The sequence below is a fragment of the Cervus canadensis genome, chromosome 8 (assembly GCF_019320065.1).
Source record: "Cervus canadensis isolate Bull #8, Minnesota chromosome 8, ASM1932006v1, whole genome shotgun sequence".
NCBI classification, from domain to species: Eukaryota; Metazoa; Chordata; class Mammalia; order Artiodactyla; family Cervidae; genus Cervus; species Cervus canadensis.
In genome coordinates this window covers 84,602,317-84,621,945 of record NC_057393.1, presented here as the reverse complement: position 1 = coordinate 84,621,945, position 19,629 = coordinate 84,602,317, and the positions used below count along the sequence as shown (strand labels likewise).

Here is a 19,629-nt window from a genome sequence, read left to right as displayed (position 1 = left end):
TTTATGATGAAGATGATCATTGCAACTCATGGAGACAAGGAAAAATTGGAAATAATGTAAGCTTTAGAAAAGAGAATGGTTTAAATTGATAGCCATACAATAAAATGGTATAGATTCATTAAAAAGTGTTTGCAACGCCTATTTAATGGAACTATCCAGCAGTCGTGATTTGACCTAACTGGAAAAGTAAATGTACAATAATGTGGCATGATTGCAATTTAAATTGAAACTATATACTTGACTGTAGAGTATACAATAGTATTGCATCAATGTTAAACTTCCTGATTTTGATGACTGTACTGGGACCATGAGAGAATATTCTTGTCATTAGAAAAAACATGTGAAATATTGTAGAATATTTAGGAGATGCAGGATCACAATGTCTACAACTTACTCTCTCTTATATATAAGGAAGGGAGAGAACAATAAAGAGAATGTAGCAAAATGTTAACAACTGGTGAAGCTGGGGAAATGATATGTGGATATTGTGCTATTTTCAACTTTGTGTAAATTTGAAATAAAAAGTTTAAAAACTACATATAGATATGTAATAAAATTATTTTATTCTGAAATTATAGAATATGATGAACTATTTATGTTGGGCTAGTATACATGTTGATATATATGTGAATACATGTGTAATATATATATGTTTGGATATTTTTTGTATATAAAGAGAAGTACATGATTTTTTATATATAAGGATAGAATACGTGTTGATATATAAATTATTATATGTGAGATATATATACATTGAGACATATTTTGTATATAAGGAAAAGGCTGAAAAGAAATACACTTAATTTAACAGTCGTGTCCCGGTTTTAGGTCTGTAAGTTATGCTTATTTTCTTTTCTGCACTAAAGCCTCTCCAGTGAGCATGCTCAATGTCTGTGTTAAGGGAAGGTGATCTGAGTGAGGTAACCCCTGCGTTTCCTTTCTGGACCAGCAGCCAGCGTGAGCCCAGGCTGGAGCCCGTGTGTAGCACTGCCCTGGGATGCAGGATGCGGGACGTGGCTTACCCCGCCGTGAGTAGTGGTAGAGCTCCATGTAGGGCTCGATGTGCACCGTGGAGCCGAAGGCGATCTGCGGCACGCGGCCCTCCAGCTCCGTGTCGATGGTCAGGTGTCCGTGCTCATCAATGCCGCTGAACTGCTGCTTAACGATCAGCTTGTCTGGGTGCCCCACGAAGGTCACCTCAGCCTGGCGGGTGAACTCCCCTCCTGCAAAGCAAGGTCAGTCTGTCACTTTGCTGTCAGAGAAGTCACACTCATGCCTGCCCCGACTCACGGTGGGGACAGGCTCTCACCTCCTCTACAGATGCTTTAGTCTCGGGAGTAGAAACAGGGCCGGTGATGTCAAGGAAAGAGCTGGACCATCCTCGCAGCCCAACTCAGTCAAGCACAAGAAACAAAAGCCATTTCCCATCTGAAAACCAGCATCTGAGATGGGTGGGCTCAGGATTTGTGCTGGAAAAAGCAGGGTATCGGGGTTTGTGCTCAGTACTGGTTGGGTGAACTTGAATGAGTTACTTAAACCCACTGAGCCTCCATTTCCTGATGATGAAAGGTGTACAATATCTATCTTGCGGAAATCAGGTAAGTATGTTAAAAAGTGCTCTGCCAAATATCAAGGGCTCTAAGACATCAGTTAGGGGGATGACTATTGTTCATAGCTAAGCCCCGGCCAGAATGGGTGAGTTGTTCAGGGCAAACCATCACCAAGTCCAGATACCATCCTAGGAGCACATGCCACATGTGCTGGCTCAGGACCTCCCCTTGGTCTATGCAGGGCAGCAGCCCCAGACAAGCAGGAAAAAAATACTCCACCTTCTTCCAGCTTCCTCCCTTCTCCCCGTTTTCAGTCTCCCCTGTTAGCATGGCTGGCAGCTATTTCATGATATGTGAAAATTATATGAAATTTACATTTCAGTGCCCAAGAATAATTTCATTGGAACACAGTCATGCTCATTCATTTATATATTATCTATGCCTATAACAACAGAGCTGAATAGCTGCAACAGAGAACGAATAGCCTAAAATATTTAGGCAAAGCTTAAAATATTTATTCTCTGGCCCTTTGCAGAAAAAGTCTGACAACTTCTGCTTTACAGTCCCCAGGTCTAGGCAGATATCCCGCTGATAACACATGTTCTGGGGCAGTTAAGAAGGACCATTGTAGAAACAAATATTTGCTGTTGTAGGGAATTTGTAAAGATTACCTCTGCCTCCCTGATGTTGATGTAAGTTACAAAGTATCTTCAATTTAAATCAACCTATATACAAAGCATCACCAATATGAAATTGCTCCCTGATCAAAATGCAATTCTAGATAGCCTGAGTTAACGTATTGCTGTTGTTCAGTGGCTCAGTCGTGTCCGACTCTCTGCGACCCCATGAACTGCAGCATGCCTGGCTTCCCTGTCCTTCACTATCTCCTGGAGTTTGCTCAGACTTACGTCCATTGATGTCATCTAGCCATCTCATCATCTCTCGCCCCCTTCTCCTCTTGCCCTCAATCTTTCCCAGCATCAGATTCTTTTCCAATGAGTCGGTTCTTTGCTTTAAGTGGCCAAAGTAATGGGACTTCAGCATCAGTCCTCCCAATGAATATTCAGGCTTGATTTCCTTTAGGATTGACTGGTCTGATCTCTGTATACTAATGAAAAACTTGATGATTTTACCCCAACACCTTATTTCCAGAGCCACAAAATACTTATTTGTAACTTATTTACAGACACATAGAGTTCCCTTTCCATTCAACCCAGCCCATTAATTTTAAGGTCAATTACCTGTGATGCTGAAGCCATTCTTGAATCCATCTTGCTCCACTGCAAACATCCATCCAATGATGCCTCCAATAGGGGCCAGGGGAAGCAGCGAGTACCCGACAGTCTCAGGAATGGTGCTGATGGCCGTGTAGGATCGTCCGTGGTTCATGACCACGTAAGAATGGAGGTCGGTATTCTCAAAGACAATGGGAACCTGGCTGGCCCCCACAAAGATCCTCCCTTTCACCTTGCCGTTAACTCGCTGGGGGGAACCTGAACGAGAAACAAAGAAAGAAGCCAGCCCTTCAGAATAGAATATTGTGTCTGGTGGACTCTGCACCTGTAAAGCAAAGAGCCCAACAGTGCTGGGGTAAAGGGCTTTTGGGGTAAGTGAAAGAAGTCATTCTTCCCAAGACGAAGGCAGTCCCTGCAGCTGTGTCTGTAAGCTGTAGAAATCCCAACTTTCTTTCTCTCTTCCATACTGATGGATAATGGATAGCAGAAAAGTGGGACCCATTGTATGATGAAGGAACATCAGAGGCAAATGAAACAATTCAGGAGAACAGCATTATGGGTGACCCAGAACTACGGTGATATATAACTGATTACTTTTGAGAATATCAGGGACAGAATTAGTCATTTCATTGGGACAATGGGGCTAAACTGGATGGGACATTAGGTTGTCTGATTTTTAACATATCTTTTAAAAAAAAAAAACTATTTTTGGCTGAGCTAGGTCTTTGTTGCTGTGCATGGGCTTTTTTAAGATGCAGTAAGCAGGGGCTGGGGGAGCTTCTCTTCATTGCGATGTGCGGGATTCTCATTGCAGGGGCTTCTCTTGTTTCGGAGCACGGGCTCTAGGCGCCCGGACTTCAGTAGTTGTGGTGCCCAGGTTTAGTTGCTCCACAGCACGTGGAACCTTCTGGGACCAGGGATCAAACCCGTGTCCCCTGCACGTGGATTCTCACCTACTGGGCCACCAGGGAAGGCCCGAGACTCTCAGGGACTTCTCTCAAAGAGCATCTCTGGCTCAAATATAAGTTGGCCAGTCTGAGTCCCAGACCCTCACTCAACCCAAGCCAGATAGAAGTAGCCACAGTGGGTACTGCAGGTCACACAAATACGCCCTCTGACCCAGAACCAGCCTGTGGGCTAGGGTGTGTTTGTTGTTGATCATTTCTTTTAGATAACTGGGAAAGATGGCATACTTACTATGGCATATTTAAAAGCTTTCTTCATATATTACCAAATAGTATATGTAGGACACCATTTTAAAAAATTGCATTAATGATAAATGCTAGCATACTCATAGAGGAAAAATGTCTGAAGAGAGGTATACAAAATTGCTAACAGAGGTTAGTTCAGGGTGATATGGTGAACTTTCATTTTCTATACTATATATCTCTATAATGTTGGGATATTAATAACTTGCATGTATTTATTACTGCTTAATCAGGAAAAGAAAAAAATCTCAAGAAATTAAGTTGTTCTTATATTTGAATAGGAAAATGGAAGGTTGCCATATGACCCAGCAATTCCAACTCCTGAGTATATATATATACCCAAGAAAACAGAAAACATTTGTTCACTTGAAAACTTGTACATGAGTGTTCTTAGCAGCATTATTCATTAATAGCCAAAATGGGAAAGCACTCAAATGTCCATCAGCTGATGCACAGATAAATAAAATGTGGAAAATCCATACAGTAGAATATTATTTAGCTAGGAAAAAGGAATAAGGTACTGATATATCCTAAAACATGGATACTCCCTGAAAACATTATGCTAAGTAAAAGAAGCCAAACACAAAAGTCCTATGATATATGACTCCATTTATATGGAATGTCCAGAACAGGAAAACCCACACGGACAGACAGCAGATTAGGTGTTGACAGAGCCTGGGAGTGAGGATGAATTGAGGATGGCAGCTAAAAGATCCAGGTTTCCTTCTGGTGTGATGAAAATGCTCTAAGTGCTCGCTTCGGCAGCATATATACTAAAATTGGAACGATACAGAGAAGATTAGCATGGCCCCTGCGCAAGGATGACACGCAAATTCGTGAAGCATTCCATATTTTTAGCCAGAAAGATAAAGAACATTACAGCATACTAACACATATATATGGAATTTAGAAAGATGGTAACGATAACCCTATATGCAAAACAGAAAAAGAGACACAGAAGTACAGAACAGACTTTTGAACTCTGTGGGAGAAGGTGAGGGTGGGATGTTTCAAAAGAACAGCATGTATATTATCTATGGTGAAACAGATCACCAGCCCAGGTGGGATGCATGAGACAAGTGCTCGGGGCCTGGTGCACTGGGAAGACCCAGAGGAATCGGGTGGAGAGGGAGGTGGGAGGGGGGATCGGGATAGGGAATACGTGTAACTCTATGGCTGATTCATATCAATGTATGACAAAACCCACTGCAATGTTGTGAAGTAATTAGCCTCCAACTAATAAAAAATAAAAAATAATAAAAAATAAAATTAGAGGTAACGGTTGAATAACTTAGTGAATATACTAAAAACCACCAAATGGTATACTTTGATTGTGTTACTGACATCTTAAAAAAAAAAGCTGAAGGAAGAGGTAAGTACATCAGGTTTGATGTAGAGTTAAATTCTACCACTTATTGATTGTACATATCATGTTTCTCTTCCTAGACTGTAAATGACTAGAGATAGGATCTTCACACCCAATTCCCTGGTTCCATCATAGCAGAGCTTTCTGTACATGGTAAGTTCTCAGTAAAGTTTGTAGACTAACCTCAGACAAACGAGCTCTCATCCGAGCACCACTGCCTGTGTTCTGAAGACTTTCTGCTGTGTTTAATATACCCTAGGGCTTCCCTTGGAGAAGGCAATGGCAACCCACTCCAGTACTCTTGCCTAGTAAATCCCATGGATGGAGGAGTCTGGTGGGCTGCAGTCCATGGGATCGCTAAGAGTCGGACACGACTGAGCGACTTAACTTTCACTTTTCACTTTCATGCATTGGAGAAGGAAATGGCAGCCCACTCCAGTGTTCTTGCCCGGAGAATCCCAGGGATGGGGGAGCCTGGTGGGCTGCTGTCTATGGGGTCGCACAGGGTCGGACACGACTGAAGCGACTTAGCAGCAGCAGCAGCAGGGCTTCCCTGGTGATTCAGACGGTAAGGAATCCGCCTGCAATGTGAGAGACCTGAGTTCAACCCCTGGGTTGGGGAGATCCCCTGGAGAAGGACATGGCAACCCACTCCAGTATTCTTGCCTGGTGAATCCCCATGGACAGAGGAGCCTGGTGAGTTACATATAGTCCATGGGGTCGCAGAGTCAGACATGACTGAGGGACTAAGTACAGCATAGCTGCTAAACAGTCACTGAGGGACCTCCCTGGCAGTCCCGCAGTTAAGATTCCACACTTTCACTGGAGGGGGCATGGGTTCAATCCCTGGTTGGGCCCTCATGCCACACGGTGTGGCCCCCAAAGCAACAAAACCCCCCAAAACAAGGTCACTGACAAGCCAAGGCAGATTTGACACACAGAGTATTTCTGCACATAAACTGTGTCATTACACCGGGGGAATGCTACAAAGTTAGAAGACTAATATCGAAAAAATGCCTCCCCCAAACAATTACAGAAACAAGCAGGAAAGCCAAGGGAAGAAAACCAAATTTTTTCCATCAAACTTGGAGCTAGAAAAATATTTCAAAAGTAGTAAGATTCCAACAAATATTTAAACCACAAAACTATGACAGGGCGTGTTTAGAACGTCAAAAAATGTAGCTGAGCAATCTTTCATATCCAAGCTTGCTGCCAAATGCAACCTGTCAGCATTTCCAGCTCTGACATTTGGCATGGAAAGAGCTCATGAGATTGGTCTTTGAGAAGAAGGGTTCATTGTAAATTGTGGAAGTTCTTCCCAGGGCAAGCAAAATATAAAAGCCAAGCCTGAAACAAAGCAGCAAAAGCATGTCATTCCTGGGGCAACGGGCAAGAAAAGAGATAACACATTTATAGATGTTTAAAATATCCCCCCAAATTAACATGCAAAGCATACAGAATTTTCTGTCCTTGCTAAAGACAGTATTTACAAGATTAATTGTGACCTAGAAGGAACTTTTTTTTTTGGAACCTTTCTTTTTTTCTTTTTTTGAAGCAAATTAAAATAACTGATTTAACTTTAGCTATGGCAGGAAATCTGAAAAACAGAAAAGTATTCCTCCAATTGAGTTTTACTTAGTCATATTTTGCCAAGCAACTGATGTTCCTCCTTAAACACACAAGGAAAATGACGGGTGACAAGTGGAGTGATTTGGCATCTGCAGAGACAGGTGTTCAGTACAGTTTGTTTTATTTTTGCTTTCATTCTAATTTATGGTCTTGGGTTCCCATAAGTCTACCTCTCTAAGTAAAGTGTTATTTGGACCCTCTAGACTTTTACAGAGATTTTTCAGAACATCTGAGAACATCAAGACTGGTTGATCCTTTTTTGGGGGTGCAGAGCTCAGGACTAAAGCCAGCCCACAGCCAAATCTGTTTTGGAGTTGACAGCACAATGGGTCTGGTCTCCAAAGTTAGCTGTGATGCGCCCCTTCTGCTCCTCCATCACCATGCTGGGGTTCCGGGGACACAAGGACAGGAATACCAGAGAGAAGGGGGACTGGAAAAGTCCTTACCCCCTATATATTGCATTGGCCAGAAAGTTAGTTTGGTTTAAAGTACAAATAAAAGACACATTCTTCATTTTCACCAAGACCTTTACTGAATAAAGTACTTATTGAACAAACTTTTGGGCCAACCCAACATTTTGGGTTGGCCAGCCCACCATGGCCCTGCTGGAGTTGAACCACCATCAACATAAGTCTGAATGATGCCAAAAGAAGAGGTTTGAAAGAAATGGAGGAAAACGAGGGGGGCTGACAATTCATGGTCCAGGTTGCATAATTTCAACATTTCAGCCTGAAGATGGGTTCTCAACAGTCATCATTTCAGAGATGGAGAAACACCACAGGAAGGAAAGAGACCTCCCCTTATTAGTAAAAAGGGCATTCCCCAGGACCGCCCCCCACCCCCATAGAGAAACAGAGCAAGAACGAGGAGTGAGAGATGAAATATCACTGCCCAGCTGAAACCACCACCGACCTTTAGAGATCTGGGTAAAGGCAAGATTCCAAAACAAGCACCAAAACAAAATCTCCACTCCTCCCTTTTCTCCCCCTTAAAAAGGATCAGAGAAAGGCACAGTACCTTCTGCAACACACTGCCGGCCGTTCCCCGTGTAGCCAGCAACACAGCGGCAACAGAAGCCGGTGGCAAAGTCCCTGCACTGTGCGTGCACAGAGCACTGGTGCCTGTTGGTGGCGCACGTCTGCCGGGAGTCCGTGTTGTAGCTGAACACTGCTCGGAGAGAACACAGCACGCCGGTGAGCGCTTCGCCGGGCTCCGGACGAGGGGCTTTAGAACCCTGCACCCCCGAGTGTGCACGGCTGCGCAGGCCGTTCAGACACGGGGCTCGCTACCTGCAGAGATGTCGGCCAAGGCCGTTCAGACACGGGGCTCGCTACCTGCAGAGACGTCGGCTCAGGCCCTTCAGACACGGGGCTCTCTACCTGCAGAGACGTCGGCTCAGGCCCTTCAGACACGGGGCTCTCTACCTGCAGAGACGTCGGCTCAGGCCCTTCAGACACGGGGCTCGCTACCTGCAGAGACGTCGGCTCAGGCCCTTCAGACACAGGGCTCTCTACCTGTAGCCACTTAACTAGTACAGTGGTTCCATCACTCAAATCACTGAGGCATGTAGGTCTAAAAGGAGTTTGAGAAATCACATGGGTCAATTATTACTATTTTAATTTTTACCTTTTGGCTGTGCCATGAGGGATGTGGGATTTTAGTTTCCTGACTAGGGATTGAACCTGCTCCCCTCGAGATGGATGCATGGAGTCTTAACCACTGGACTGCCAGGGAAGTCGCAAGGGTGAATTTTTTTTAAATGCTATAATCCAATGTCCTTAGTATCAATGAATCAATATTGGGTGATAGCTGTCCAATGCCAATCTTAATATGGCATCCATCAAACATCATCAGATATGCATCAGACTGACCTTTCTAATAAAAACAGCATCAAATTTGGGTGCAGACGTTAAAATATTTTAAAATTATTTTTTTATCGTGGTAAAATACATATAACACAAAATGTGCCATTTTAATGAGCTTAAAGTATTTTAAACTTGTTGGCCCCATTGTTCTCACCAGGGGGTAAATCAGAAGCTCTTAGAGTTAAAAGCTGGTTAGAAATAATTCCTCAGTCATAGCTGCTCTAACAGCCTTTGGCCCAAGAAACATGAATTTCTCCCTAGTGTAAATGGTTCTCCCTCCCAGGTTGCTTTTATTAGAATGATGAGTGAGCTCATTAAACTTAAAAATCCAAAGCACACTAATTTGGAATGAATTCAAAAGCACAAGAAGGGATGAACTTTTGGGGGAGATAATGACCCAATTTATAATTGTTATGAGTGAAAATAACAGTAAAGTCTGACCCCAGGTAGACTCCAGGAGTTCTACACACCCAGAAGGGAATTTCCTGGATGTATACATGGCATTTGGAGTCAAGGACACTTGGGCCCTGAGCTGAACACATGTGATGCTGCTGATTGCTTAAGCTCAGCTCCCAGTGGGTCTGTTATGGCCGATGTATCTGTGGATGACTATTCAAATAGCACCAGGAATGCACTGCTGGCCACAGAAGACCAACCTTTCTAATAAAAACAGGGAAATAACTGGGATTAAGGGCAGAGAAAGATCTCTTTTAAACACAGTTGGGGTTCAGATCTAGGCTTTTTGTTGTTGTTGTTACCAGTACCAACTAATATATTACCATGAGTTGTTGGGACTAGCTATGCTCTCATTTCAAAGTGATGGCTTCACAAATGAGAATTTCAGAGACACCTATGTGGTGTGAAAGCAGGATGAGACTCAAAACTCAACATGCATGCACACATGCTAAGTCACTTCAGTTGTGTCTGAATTTTTGCTGACTCTGACTATAGCTCACCAGGCTCTGTCCATGGGATTCTCTAGACAAGAATACTGGAGTGGGTGGCCATGCCCTCTTCCGGGGGATCTTCCCGACCCAGGGATCAAACCCGCCTCTCTTACATCTCCTGCACTGGCAGGTGGGTTCTTTACCACTCTGGAGTTTCCCTGGTGGATCTGACAGTAAAGAGTCTGTCTGCAATGCAGGAAACCTGGGTTCGATCCCTGGGTCGGGAAGATCACCTGGAGGAGGGCATGGCAACCCACTCCAGTATCCTTGCCCAGAGAATTTCATGGACAGAGGAGCCTGGCAGCCTATAGTCCATGGGGTAGCAAAGAGTTGGACACGACTGAGCGATTAACACTTCCTTTACCACTAGCACCGCCTGAGAAGCCCTCAAAACTCAACATATGCAAATAAACATGCGCATGACCTATCCTGGAGAGATCACTCTGAGATCCAGCTGTAAGATCCACATGCTAGATGTCAGCATCACCCCGGGAAATCCAGGGTGCCATGTGTGTAAGGGGAGCCCTGAGACATGAACCCAGGTCCTCATCATGTCACTAAACGTCACCTCTCCATCTCTGTGCCTCAGAAGGAAGTAAGCACACTTCTCTGGCCACCAGATCCTGCCCATGCTTTGGGATACTCGATAAGAATAAACATTTATGGCTATTGCTATGAGACAAACCACAAGTAAGGAGAAATAAAAATGGGTGAATAACGTGGAATGGGGTAGATTTTTCTTTTTTTGAGTGTGATTATTTATTACTAGCTTCTACTACATTTCTTCAAGGTTTTCAAGTGTGGGAAATCTGACTTTGTTTATCTTAAATTCTTTTTTGGGGGGGGAGAGTAGGGTTTTTTCTTTTCTTTTTTTTTTTAAGAGTAGGTTTTTTGAGGGCCTTATCATAACTTCATAGTAGAAACAATCATAGTTAAGTATCATTTAAAGGCTTGGGCCAGCCCCTTGACAGGAATATTACTGGTCAACCTGAAGGGCAAAAATAAAAAAAGAACACAGTCTAGTTCCAATGTCTTTTATAAGACAATTCAAAGCATGCTGGAATTCAAATGGTACACTTGAAAATGCTACATTTTCCTCTGAAGCTAGCAAAAATATGATACATTCAGTTCAGTTCACTTCAGTATCTCAGTCCTGTCTGACTCTTTGCAACCCCATGGACTGCAACACGCCAGGCTTCATGGTCTAGCAACAACTCCCAGAGCTTGCTCAAACTCACGTCCATTGAGTCAGCAATGCCAACCATCTCATACTCTGTCGTTCCCTTCTCCTCCTGCCTTTAATCTTTCCCAGCATCAGGGTCTTTTCAAATGAGTCACTTCTTCACATCAGGTGGCCAAAGTATTGGAGCTTCAGCTTTAGCATCAGTCCTTCCAATGAATATTCAGGACTGATTTCCTTTAGGATGGACTGGTTGGATCTCCTGCAGTCCAAGGGACTCTCAAGAGTCTTCTCCAACACCACAGTTCAAAAGCATCAATTCTTTGGCGCTCAGCTTTCTTTATAGTCCAACTCTCACATTCGTACATGACTACTGGAAAAACCATAGCTTTGACTAGACGGACCTTTGTTGGCAAAGTAATGTCTCTGCTTTTTAGTATGCTGTCTAGGCTGGTCGTAGCTTTTCTTCCAAGGAGCAAGCATCTTTTAATTTCAAGGCTGCAGTCACCATCTGAAGTGATTTTGGAGCCAAAGAAAATAAAGTCTGTCACTGTTTCCATTGTTTCCCCATCTATTTGCCATGAAGTCATGGTCTGATATATTGATTTGGCCAAAAAGTTAAGTTTGTTTGGGTTTTTCCATAACATCTTATGGAAAAAACAGATGTTGTACTTTAAAACCATCCTCGAAAAGTAGATCCGGTTATTTTGTATTTTTAATGTTCACAAACTCTGAAACTGACTGGAGCCTGGAGGAAAAATAATCAACCATCCTCCTTCCATAAACCAAGAGGAAATAAATGTCAAAGATAAACCATGTCAACAGAGGAACTTCTAAAATGTTTTTTCAGGTGGGTGAGTATATTGCTGATCTCAGAAATCACAAATAAGGAAGGAAATCTGACTTTCAAACTAATTCTAAAGCACTCTTCTCTTTAAAACACACACAAAAAGAACAATAGGAAACTTGAAAGAGGACGCATTCTACACTCTTCCTAACCCCAGCCCTAACTCTGGATCCATAACCCCAGCCCTAACTCTGGATCCCTTGGTCTTTGCAGCCTTTGGGTCCCTCCACCCGTGTTCTGGTGGCTCCAGTGGTAAAGAATATGCCTTCAACGTGGGAGAGCTGGGTTCAATCCCTGGGTCAGGAGGATCCCCTAGAGAAGGGTATGGCCACCCACTTCAGCATTCCTGCCTGGAGAATTCCATGGACAGAGGAAGATGGCAGGCCACAGTTCATGGGGTCGCAAAGAGTCGGACACGACTGAGCAGCTAACACTTTCACTTCTCACTTCACTCATGCTCTGTAGCCGTAAGTTCCACCCCTCCTTTTCCAGGCTCTCATCCTTACAAACCTCCAAATAATGCACGCAGCTGACAACCCCCAGCAACGCTCCCCTGTGTGGAAACGCAAGTATCCAACAACATACCACCTGCCACACAAATGGCCTTACCGATTCCTGTTTCCTCGACTTCGTCCACATCTATGACCTGTGGCTGCTGCTGGGGAAACCTCTCCCCGGGCAGCTGGAAAGACCTGGTCCTCTCCGTGGGAGGTGTGAGGGGTCTCTCAGTAGCCATGCGGCGGGGGGAGAGGTCACTGGGCGTGTTGTACGTGCCACTGTCTCCCCTTCTTGGGGCCTCATAAGGGAAGGATGTAGTAACCACGTCCTCCAGGCCCAGACGCGTCACTGAGTCATAATCCTCATCGTCATACTCTGCTCCATCATCCAGTCCCAGGTTCACGTCCGCGGGGACCACGCCACTGGCCGTGGCCGGACTCCCAATCTCAAACACCCAGATGCCCTGTTGCCCAGAGTTGCTGCTCCTAGAAGGAAGGACAGGCTTCTTGGAAACAGGCCAGCAACCTACCAACAGCCCCCACCAACCAAGCAGAAGGAGCCCCGGAGATCCATGTCAATTCAAACCCCATGGCCTGCTACTGCCCACAGCCTTGGTGGAGGATAGGTGAGCAGATGTGGTCCTGTCTGTTCCTCACAGAGCTGAGAACATCCAGCAGGATATGGTGAAGCGGTATCCAGTGGGCCCAACCCCAGCAAAGGCTTCTTCTCAGCCATTCCAGAGGCATGCTCAGGGATATTTTCGGACTTTAAAATGTGTTTATACAAATTGCTCATCAGTATGAACAACCTGTTGACTGGATTTGTGTGCATTTTTTTCCCATTATGCTCTTTCTGGGGACATGCTGTGATATGAGAGTATTTGGTCTTTGTCTCTGGTTCTGGCATATAACCCCTAAGGTCCTTGTAATCTCTGGAGTGATAAGAATGCCTTTTTGTATGCTAATGAGATGACTAGTGGCTCGGGACCCTGGGTAGCTTCAGAAAGGCGGTTGGTCACTAGGAAGACCAAGGCATGATTATAGGGTTGGAATTTTCAGCCCCACACCCTGACTTCCAGGAAGGGGGTGGGGAAGTGGGGTTGGAGATTAGTTAATCACCAATGGCCAATGATTTAATCAATCATGGCTATGCAATAAAAATTCCTAAGTTATCAGGTTGACAGAGCTCTTGGACTGGTGGACACAGTTGAAGTGTGCTAGGAGGGTGGTGTGCCCAGAGAGGGCATGGAAGCCCCTCACCTCCTCCTCCCCTCATACCTTGCCCCTTGCCCTATGTATCTCTTCTATTTGGCTGTTCCTGAGTTGTATCCTTTATAATAAACTAGTAATAGTCAGTGAAGTACTTCCCTGAATTCTGTGAGCCTTTCTAGCAAATTATCAAACCTGAGCAGGGAGTCATGGAGACCCCAATTTATAGCTGGTTAATAGGAAGTGTAGGCAGCGACTTGGGACTTTCAAGGGATGTCTGAAGGGGGGGCAGCCTTGCAGGAGTGAGCCCTTAAGCTGCGAGGTCTGTGCTGATTCTAAGCAGTTAGTGTCAGAACTGAATTAAGTTATAGGATACCCAGTTGGTATCTGAAGAGTTGAAGAATTAGTTGATAAGAGGGGAAAAAACCATGCATTTAGTGTCAAAAGTTATGAGTGAAAACAGGACAGACTTGGTTTATTAGAAATCCTAACACCGTTAGCTGTGGAACCTTGGACAGGTCTCAGTTAACCTTTTTATGCTCAGAGGATATGGTAAAATGCAAATGATATTCAGAATCTAAGGGCATTTTATAGTTATAAAATACAATACAATAACCCTAATCTCTACTTCTTACACTACCATTTTTACTGTTCTGATACTGTTTTACTATCAGAAATTGTACAAAATGACCAGATTATACGATAGAAAGAAGGGACATACATTATTCAAGGGAGAGCATTGAGCAAAAGATTGGACTGGGACAGGGAAAGAGAAATCAAGAAAGTCCTGCAGAAATTAGATGTCTAATCAGTCTGTCTACCTGGGACTTGAGTAAAGGCAGTGACGTACAGGAGCTTGCTTGAACCAGCTTATAAAAAATCAAATTATATAAACTTACAATTAAACAAACTATATTAAAAAGTCATCCCATATGAATTATGTTCCTATTAGCTATGTTCTTGAAGTTATCTGAATCTACTGCACCTCTAGGGTGAGAATACTATATAATGGTTCACCTTTTCTCAACCTCCGGGTGAGTGACATGATGTAACAGCTGAAAACCGGCCCTGGTAGACATATTTATACCACGGAAATAGGCAAATGCTATAAATGAGTGAGGGCTTCCCCAACCTGCATAAAGTCAGTTGTTAAATATTTACCAGTACATTATCAAAGGGTAGAGGAGTTTCAGACTCCATTGACAAAATGAAATTGGGAGGAGGAGGTGCTTCCTTTTTTAAAGAATAATTAAGTTTAATTATTAGAAAAAGAAGTCTGAGCTTTCCCCCCTTTTGCCAAATTCTACAAAATAGGCCAAGAGAGCACTGTTTCTATTATAACAACATTCCCAGCCCCAGTCAGTGTAGGGAAAAACCCTCTCAGCCATGGATTCATAGCAAGAGATAGTTTTGAATAATTTGTATTTCTAACTTTATAGAAGACATGATAAAACTGTTTCAAATGAAAATGATATCTAAAAACTTGGATGCCTTTCATTCTAAGAGTATATTCCCTGAATTCATCAGGAGAAAAGTACTACATAATATAAAAACTATACACAAAATTTAAACTTTTTGTTTGTTTTTGGTCACACTGCATGGCTTAAAGGATTTTAATTCCCCAACCAGGGATTGAACCCGGGCTGTTGGCAGTGAGAACGCAGAGTCCTAACCATTGAACTTCCAGCAAAGTCCCCTACAGAATTTAAATCCACATTTTTAGGTGATATTCTATAAAGCCCATTACATTATTCTTATAAAACAGTCAGTTGAGAATCTTATTAAAGGAAGAATCTACTGAAGAATAAAAAAGCATACTTGGCCAGATTTCCAATTGATTCTCTGTCATTAGCAAATATATTATAAGCTCCGTCACTCTTCCATATTAATCCTACTAAACCTTGGCTGAAAGCAACCACCGCAGGAACCTGGTTCTCCTCCTTCTTTGAGAACGTCGTGTAGAATTGCAGACCATCCTCAGGATAAAGGAAAATGGCATAGGTGCTGGAATCAGAGGAGGCCAGAATGGACTGGAATGTGTTTCTCTGTAAAGATGAGTTAAGATTCAGTTACTCAGGATCTTAAACTGTGCTATTCACCAGACTACATATAAAAAATACAGAGATGGCACTATTTGCACCTTATTCTAAAGAAATATTTTTGTAGCAAGGACAGTATTCCAGGATAATTCCACTTAAATATCTCTAAGGCTATGTCAACATGAAATTTTCTAATTAGCCAATGAATACCTTCTGCATAACTGTGACCCTAGGGTTAACCAAAAATTATAGAGATGCTACCTCTCTCTCTCAAGCAAATTTGCAAATTCTTATCCCAGAACTTGTTTACACAGCCATTAAACATATTCAACCACATTTATTATTTAGTTTATTGAGCCCAGGCACTGTTCAGTAAGAAAGAACATGAGCTTTGGGAGAAAACAGATCTGAATCCAACTCCTTGCCCTCATCATTGGCCGAGTGACCTTGGGCATGTTACCTAACCTCTCTGAACCTTGATTTTTGAATCTGTAAAATGGAGAGAAAATCACCTAGTGCACAGAAATGTTACGAGGACTATGTGAGCCAGCATATGAGAATTGGGCAGAGAACGTATTCCTTCATGTTAGTACCTTTCCTGGGTGCAAGACATGGCCCCCAGCACTGTAAAGACGAAGGATAAAAATACATGATCCTGGCACTTGAGAATTTAACAGTTTAGGTGGGAAGACTGACATCTGAACAAAACATTCCCAAACTAAAGCATGGATTCTGTAACCGAGCTGCGTGCAGGCAGAGTGCCCAGGGCTGGAAGGGGCGGGGGCAGAGGAGGCTGAGTGAACAAGCAGGCGCTCAACACGAGCAGTGAGGGTCAGGGAGAGGCCATCACAAGCAGAGCACAACCAGTGCATGAGACTGTGGCTAAAACAAACAAGCAAAAAGCCTCATCAGGGAATTGCAAATAATCTGGTCCAGCTGCTACAGGGGGGACTGGAGAAGTCAGGATGAGAGGAGACTGGACCCTTGAGGCAGGCAAGAGCTCTGTACAATGGGTCGGGCAGTTATTACTCAAGTAAAGAGGATGCACACTTGAGAAATTTAAGGTTTTATTTTATTGATTTATTTTTTGCCATGCCATGTGGCATGTGGGATCTTAGTTCCCCCACCAGGGAAGGAATCCATGCCCCTATCATGGACGCATGGAGTCTCAACCACTGGACCATCAGGGAAGTCCCAAGAAACTGAAGATTTTAAACAGTTTTCAAGCATGCCACTCAGGCGGGTACAGGTGCCAAAGCAAAACGTGTCCGTTTTCTCCAAAGTGTGCTCTCTGGGATGCAATGTCTTATTTGGGAGGGAAAATGGTACAGCCAAGAGATTTAGGGCTGACTAAATTAAACCAAGGTAAGCAGGTTTCCGTACTGTAGGGCTTTCCAGATTGAGACACCAAGAGGGACCTATAGTTTTAGCATTTCCCAAACTTATTTGGCCCAAGGAGTCTTTTTCCTCAAGGACTGTCTGTAGGACCAGTATTCTGTGGTACACACTTTGGGAACCACCAGCCTGGAACATTTCCTCCATTTAAAGATGTTTTTGGACCTTTCAAGTTGTACTCTACCCTGTCATGCTATAAAAGTTAAATAATGGTGGAGTGAATTTATTTTTCCAAGGAGAAACTGAAGCATGTCCTAAAGGCTCACTTCAGATCTAGAGATGGGCTTCTTGACCTGCTCAAATATTCCCCGTCTAAGCGCAGGTCCAAGCTCTACACAGCCTAACATCTTTCCCAACCACTGAATCTACAGAAACCGCAGCCCTGGTTATAAAGAAACCTGTGTCCTGAACCATTCACATGGTACAAATAGATGGTGGGGGGTTTGTCCCCCCAACTAGAACTTGGGTCTTGTCTTTAGTTCTTCACATCTCTTGGGACTGCTTTATTATTTTATCACTGCATATTCATAAACTCATAATAAATTCTCTGTCTAGAAACCACCTCCCATTATCTACCACCCAAAGTAAGAGCAGCTAGGGCTGTAATTTATCAACTCTGTCCTTGCCACGTGGCTAGTTATCTCAGGGATCTTGGCTTTCTTTACACTGGATCATCATTACAACACAGATTTAGGTAGCCCTGTGGATAAGATTTTGGACATTTCAGACCTGCAATAAATAGCTTATTAGATTTTGCTTTGGATGTCCTACCTTTATCAATCGCATGGACGTGGTGTACATCAGAGTAGCACAAACCAGAAGACCAAAGTGTGCAAAGCCAACGTATTAGACTATTTGCCCCTGTGCCTGGACGGGTGCTTACCTTGCCTTCCAGGGCGGGGTCCTTGCTAGGCCCTTGGTAGGGAGCAACGGATTCCCAAGTGACAACCACCGCACTACTGGGCTTGAAAGAGACTTCTGGGAACCCTCTCTGGACACACTCCGCAGCCAGCTGAGTGACAGAGGGGGACAAGTCTTCCCGATAGTAGACCTTCCCCAGGCCATCTGTTGTGTCCAAGTCCGCCAGGAAAGGGGCGACTGCTCCAAAGGTCGGTGGGAAGGGCCCAGGGTGGGTTTCTTTGGCTGGGGGTTCACTCATGGCAATGATGCCATTTGTGGTGACCTGTAAAAAACCAAGCATCATTAAAAGGAGTGCAGAGACTTAGAACCAAATTTTGTGCATGCTCAGTCATGTCCAATTCTTTATGACCCTATGGGACTATAGCCCACCAGGCTCCTCTGTCCATGGGATTCTCCAGGCAAGAACACTGGAGCAGGTTGCCATTTCCTGACCCAGGGATCAAACCCACATCTCCTGCATCTCCTGCACTGGCAGAGGGATTCTTTACCACTGAGCCACTGGGGAAGCCCAACCAAATATTGGGAACCACCTAGATACCCATCAACAAGAGAACAGGTAAATAAATTTTGGTCTTAGCATATAGTGGAATACTCTGCAGTGATTTTTAAAAATACACAAAACAACATGAGTGAATCTTGCAAGTATTAAGCTGAGCAAAAGAATCCAGACACAACTGTAGTACATGCTATAAAATTTCACTTATGTGAGATTCGGATACAATAGAACTGGCAAAAGACATGATCTGGACTTACAGAAGTTGGCATTCTCTTCCTAGAGAGGACAGCCTACTGGAAGGAGCAAGGGCAAGAATCACAGACCTTGGGCCTTCCATGGTAATCCAGTGGCTAAGAATCTGCCTCGCAATGCAGGCAACACAGGTTTGATTCAGTTGGGGAACTAAGATCCCACATGCCTCGGAGCAACTAAGCCCTAACACAGCAATTAGAGTGCCCAGGAGCTGCAACTAAGACCTGACCCAACTAAATAAATACATAAATAAAAGAATCACAGGACCTGGCTCTGTCATATGACTTCGGCAAGGGTCCTAAACTTCGAGTCTTAGGCTTCCCATGTGTGTGCTTCGTGGCACAAAAAGCACCATTCAAACATAAGTCATCATCAAAGCCTGCCTTAATTTACTCAACAGATGAACTAATCATGACAAACCAGGGCTGTACTAGAGCTGTGGGTCCACAAATGGGCACAACCCAGACTCTGCTTTCAAGGCGCCCCCAATCCAGAAGGATGTGCAGGACTAACACAAACAGATGATGAGACAATAAGCAAATGAGAGTCAAGAAGTAAATGTGAATGGGCCACGAGGGTGTTGTTATTTTGAGCAGATTAATGACCTACATCAATAGCTAACATTACTGGATGCTTACCATGTTCCAGACCTCTTATTAATATCTAATCCTCAAAAGAACCCCATAGGAATAGCTATTACCATTTTTTTTAATTCTGAGGGTCATTTTTATTCTAATAAATTTGCTTTTTCCCCAAAATTTTCAAGATAAATGTATTATGTGCATGATCAGAAAACAAAGTTTATATGTAAATAAAAGAATATCAAGATTCCAATGGGAAGCAGGCCAAAGGGTATTTCAAACAGTTTTCAAGAAGAAAGACCAATAAGAGGAACATGTTCCATTTCAACCTCACCAGGTATCAAAAGGTGCCAAGAAAAGCAATAAGGTGCTACTCTCAGCTGAGAGTGTTTTTAACAGCCCTGCCAGGCAG

At 43.6% G+C, this 19,629-nt stretch overlaps 1 protein-coding gene and 1 non-coding gene across 3 annotated transcripts in view; one reads left to right on the top strand and one right to left on the bottom strand.

Moving 5' to 3' along the window:
- Positions 1-19,629, bottom strand: part of NID1 (nidogen 1) — a 91,764-nt gene that overhangs the window by 46,547 nt on the left and 25,588 nt on the right. For both annotated transcript variants that reach the window (XM_043477035.1, XM_043477034.1), the window contains exons 2-7: positions 17,851-18,150; positions 15,352-15,578; positions 12,437-12,810; positions 8,006-8,155; positions 2,792-3,043; positions 1,023-1,223 (exon numbers count right to left, since the gene is read on the bottom strand). In XM_043477035.1, the coding sequence (XP_043332970.1) occupies positions 1,023-1,223; positions 2,792-3,043; positions 8,006-8,155; positions 12,437-12,810; positions 15,352-15,578; positions 17,851-18,150 (1,504 nt within the window). The remainder of the gene's footprint in view (positions 1-1,022; positions 1,224-2,791; positions 3,044-8,005; positions 8,156-12,436; positions 12,811-15,351; positions 15,579-17,850; positions 18,151-19,629) is intronic.
- LOC122446975 lies at positions 4,743-4,849 on the top strand. Its single transcript, XR_006271105.1, has one exon. It is a non-coding gene; the product is annotated as a U6 spliceosomal RNA (small nuclear RNA).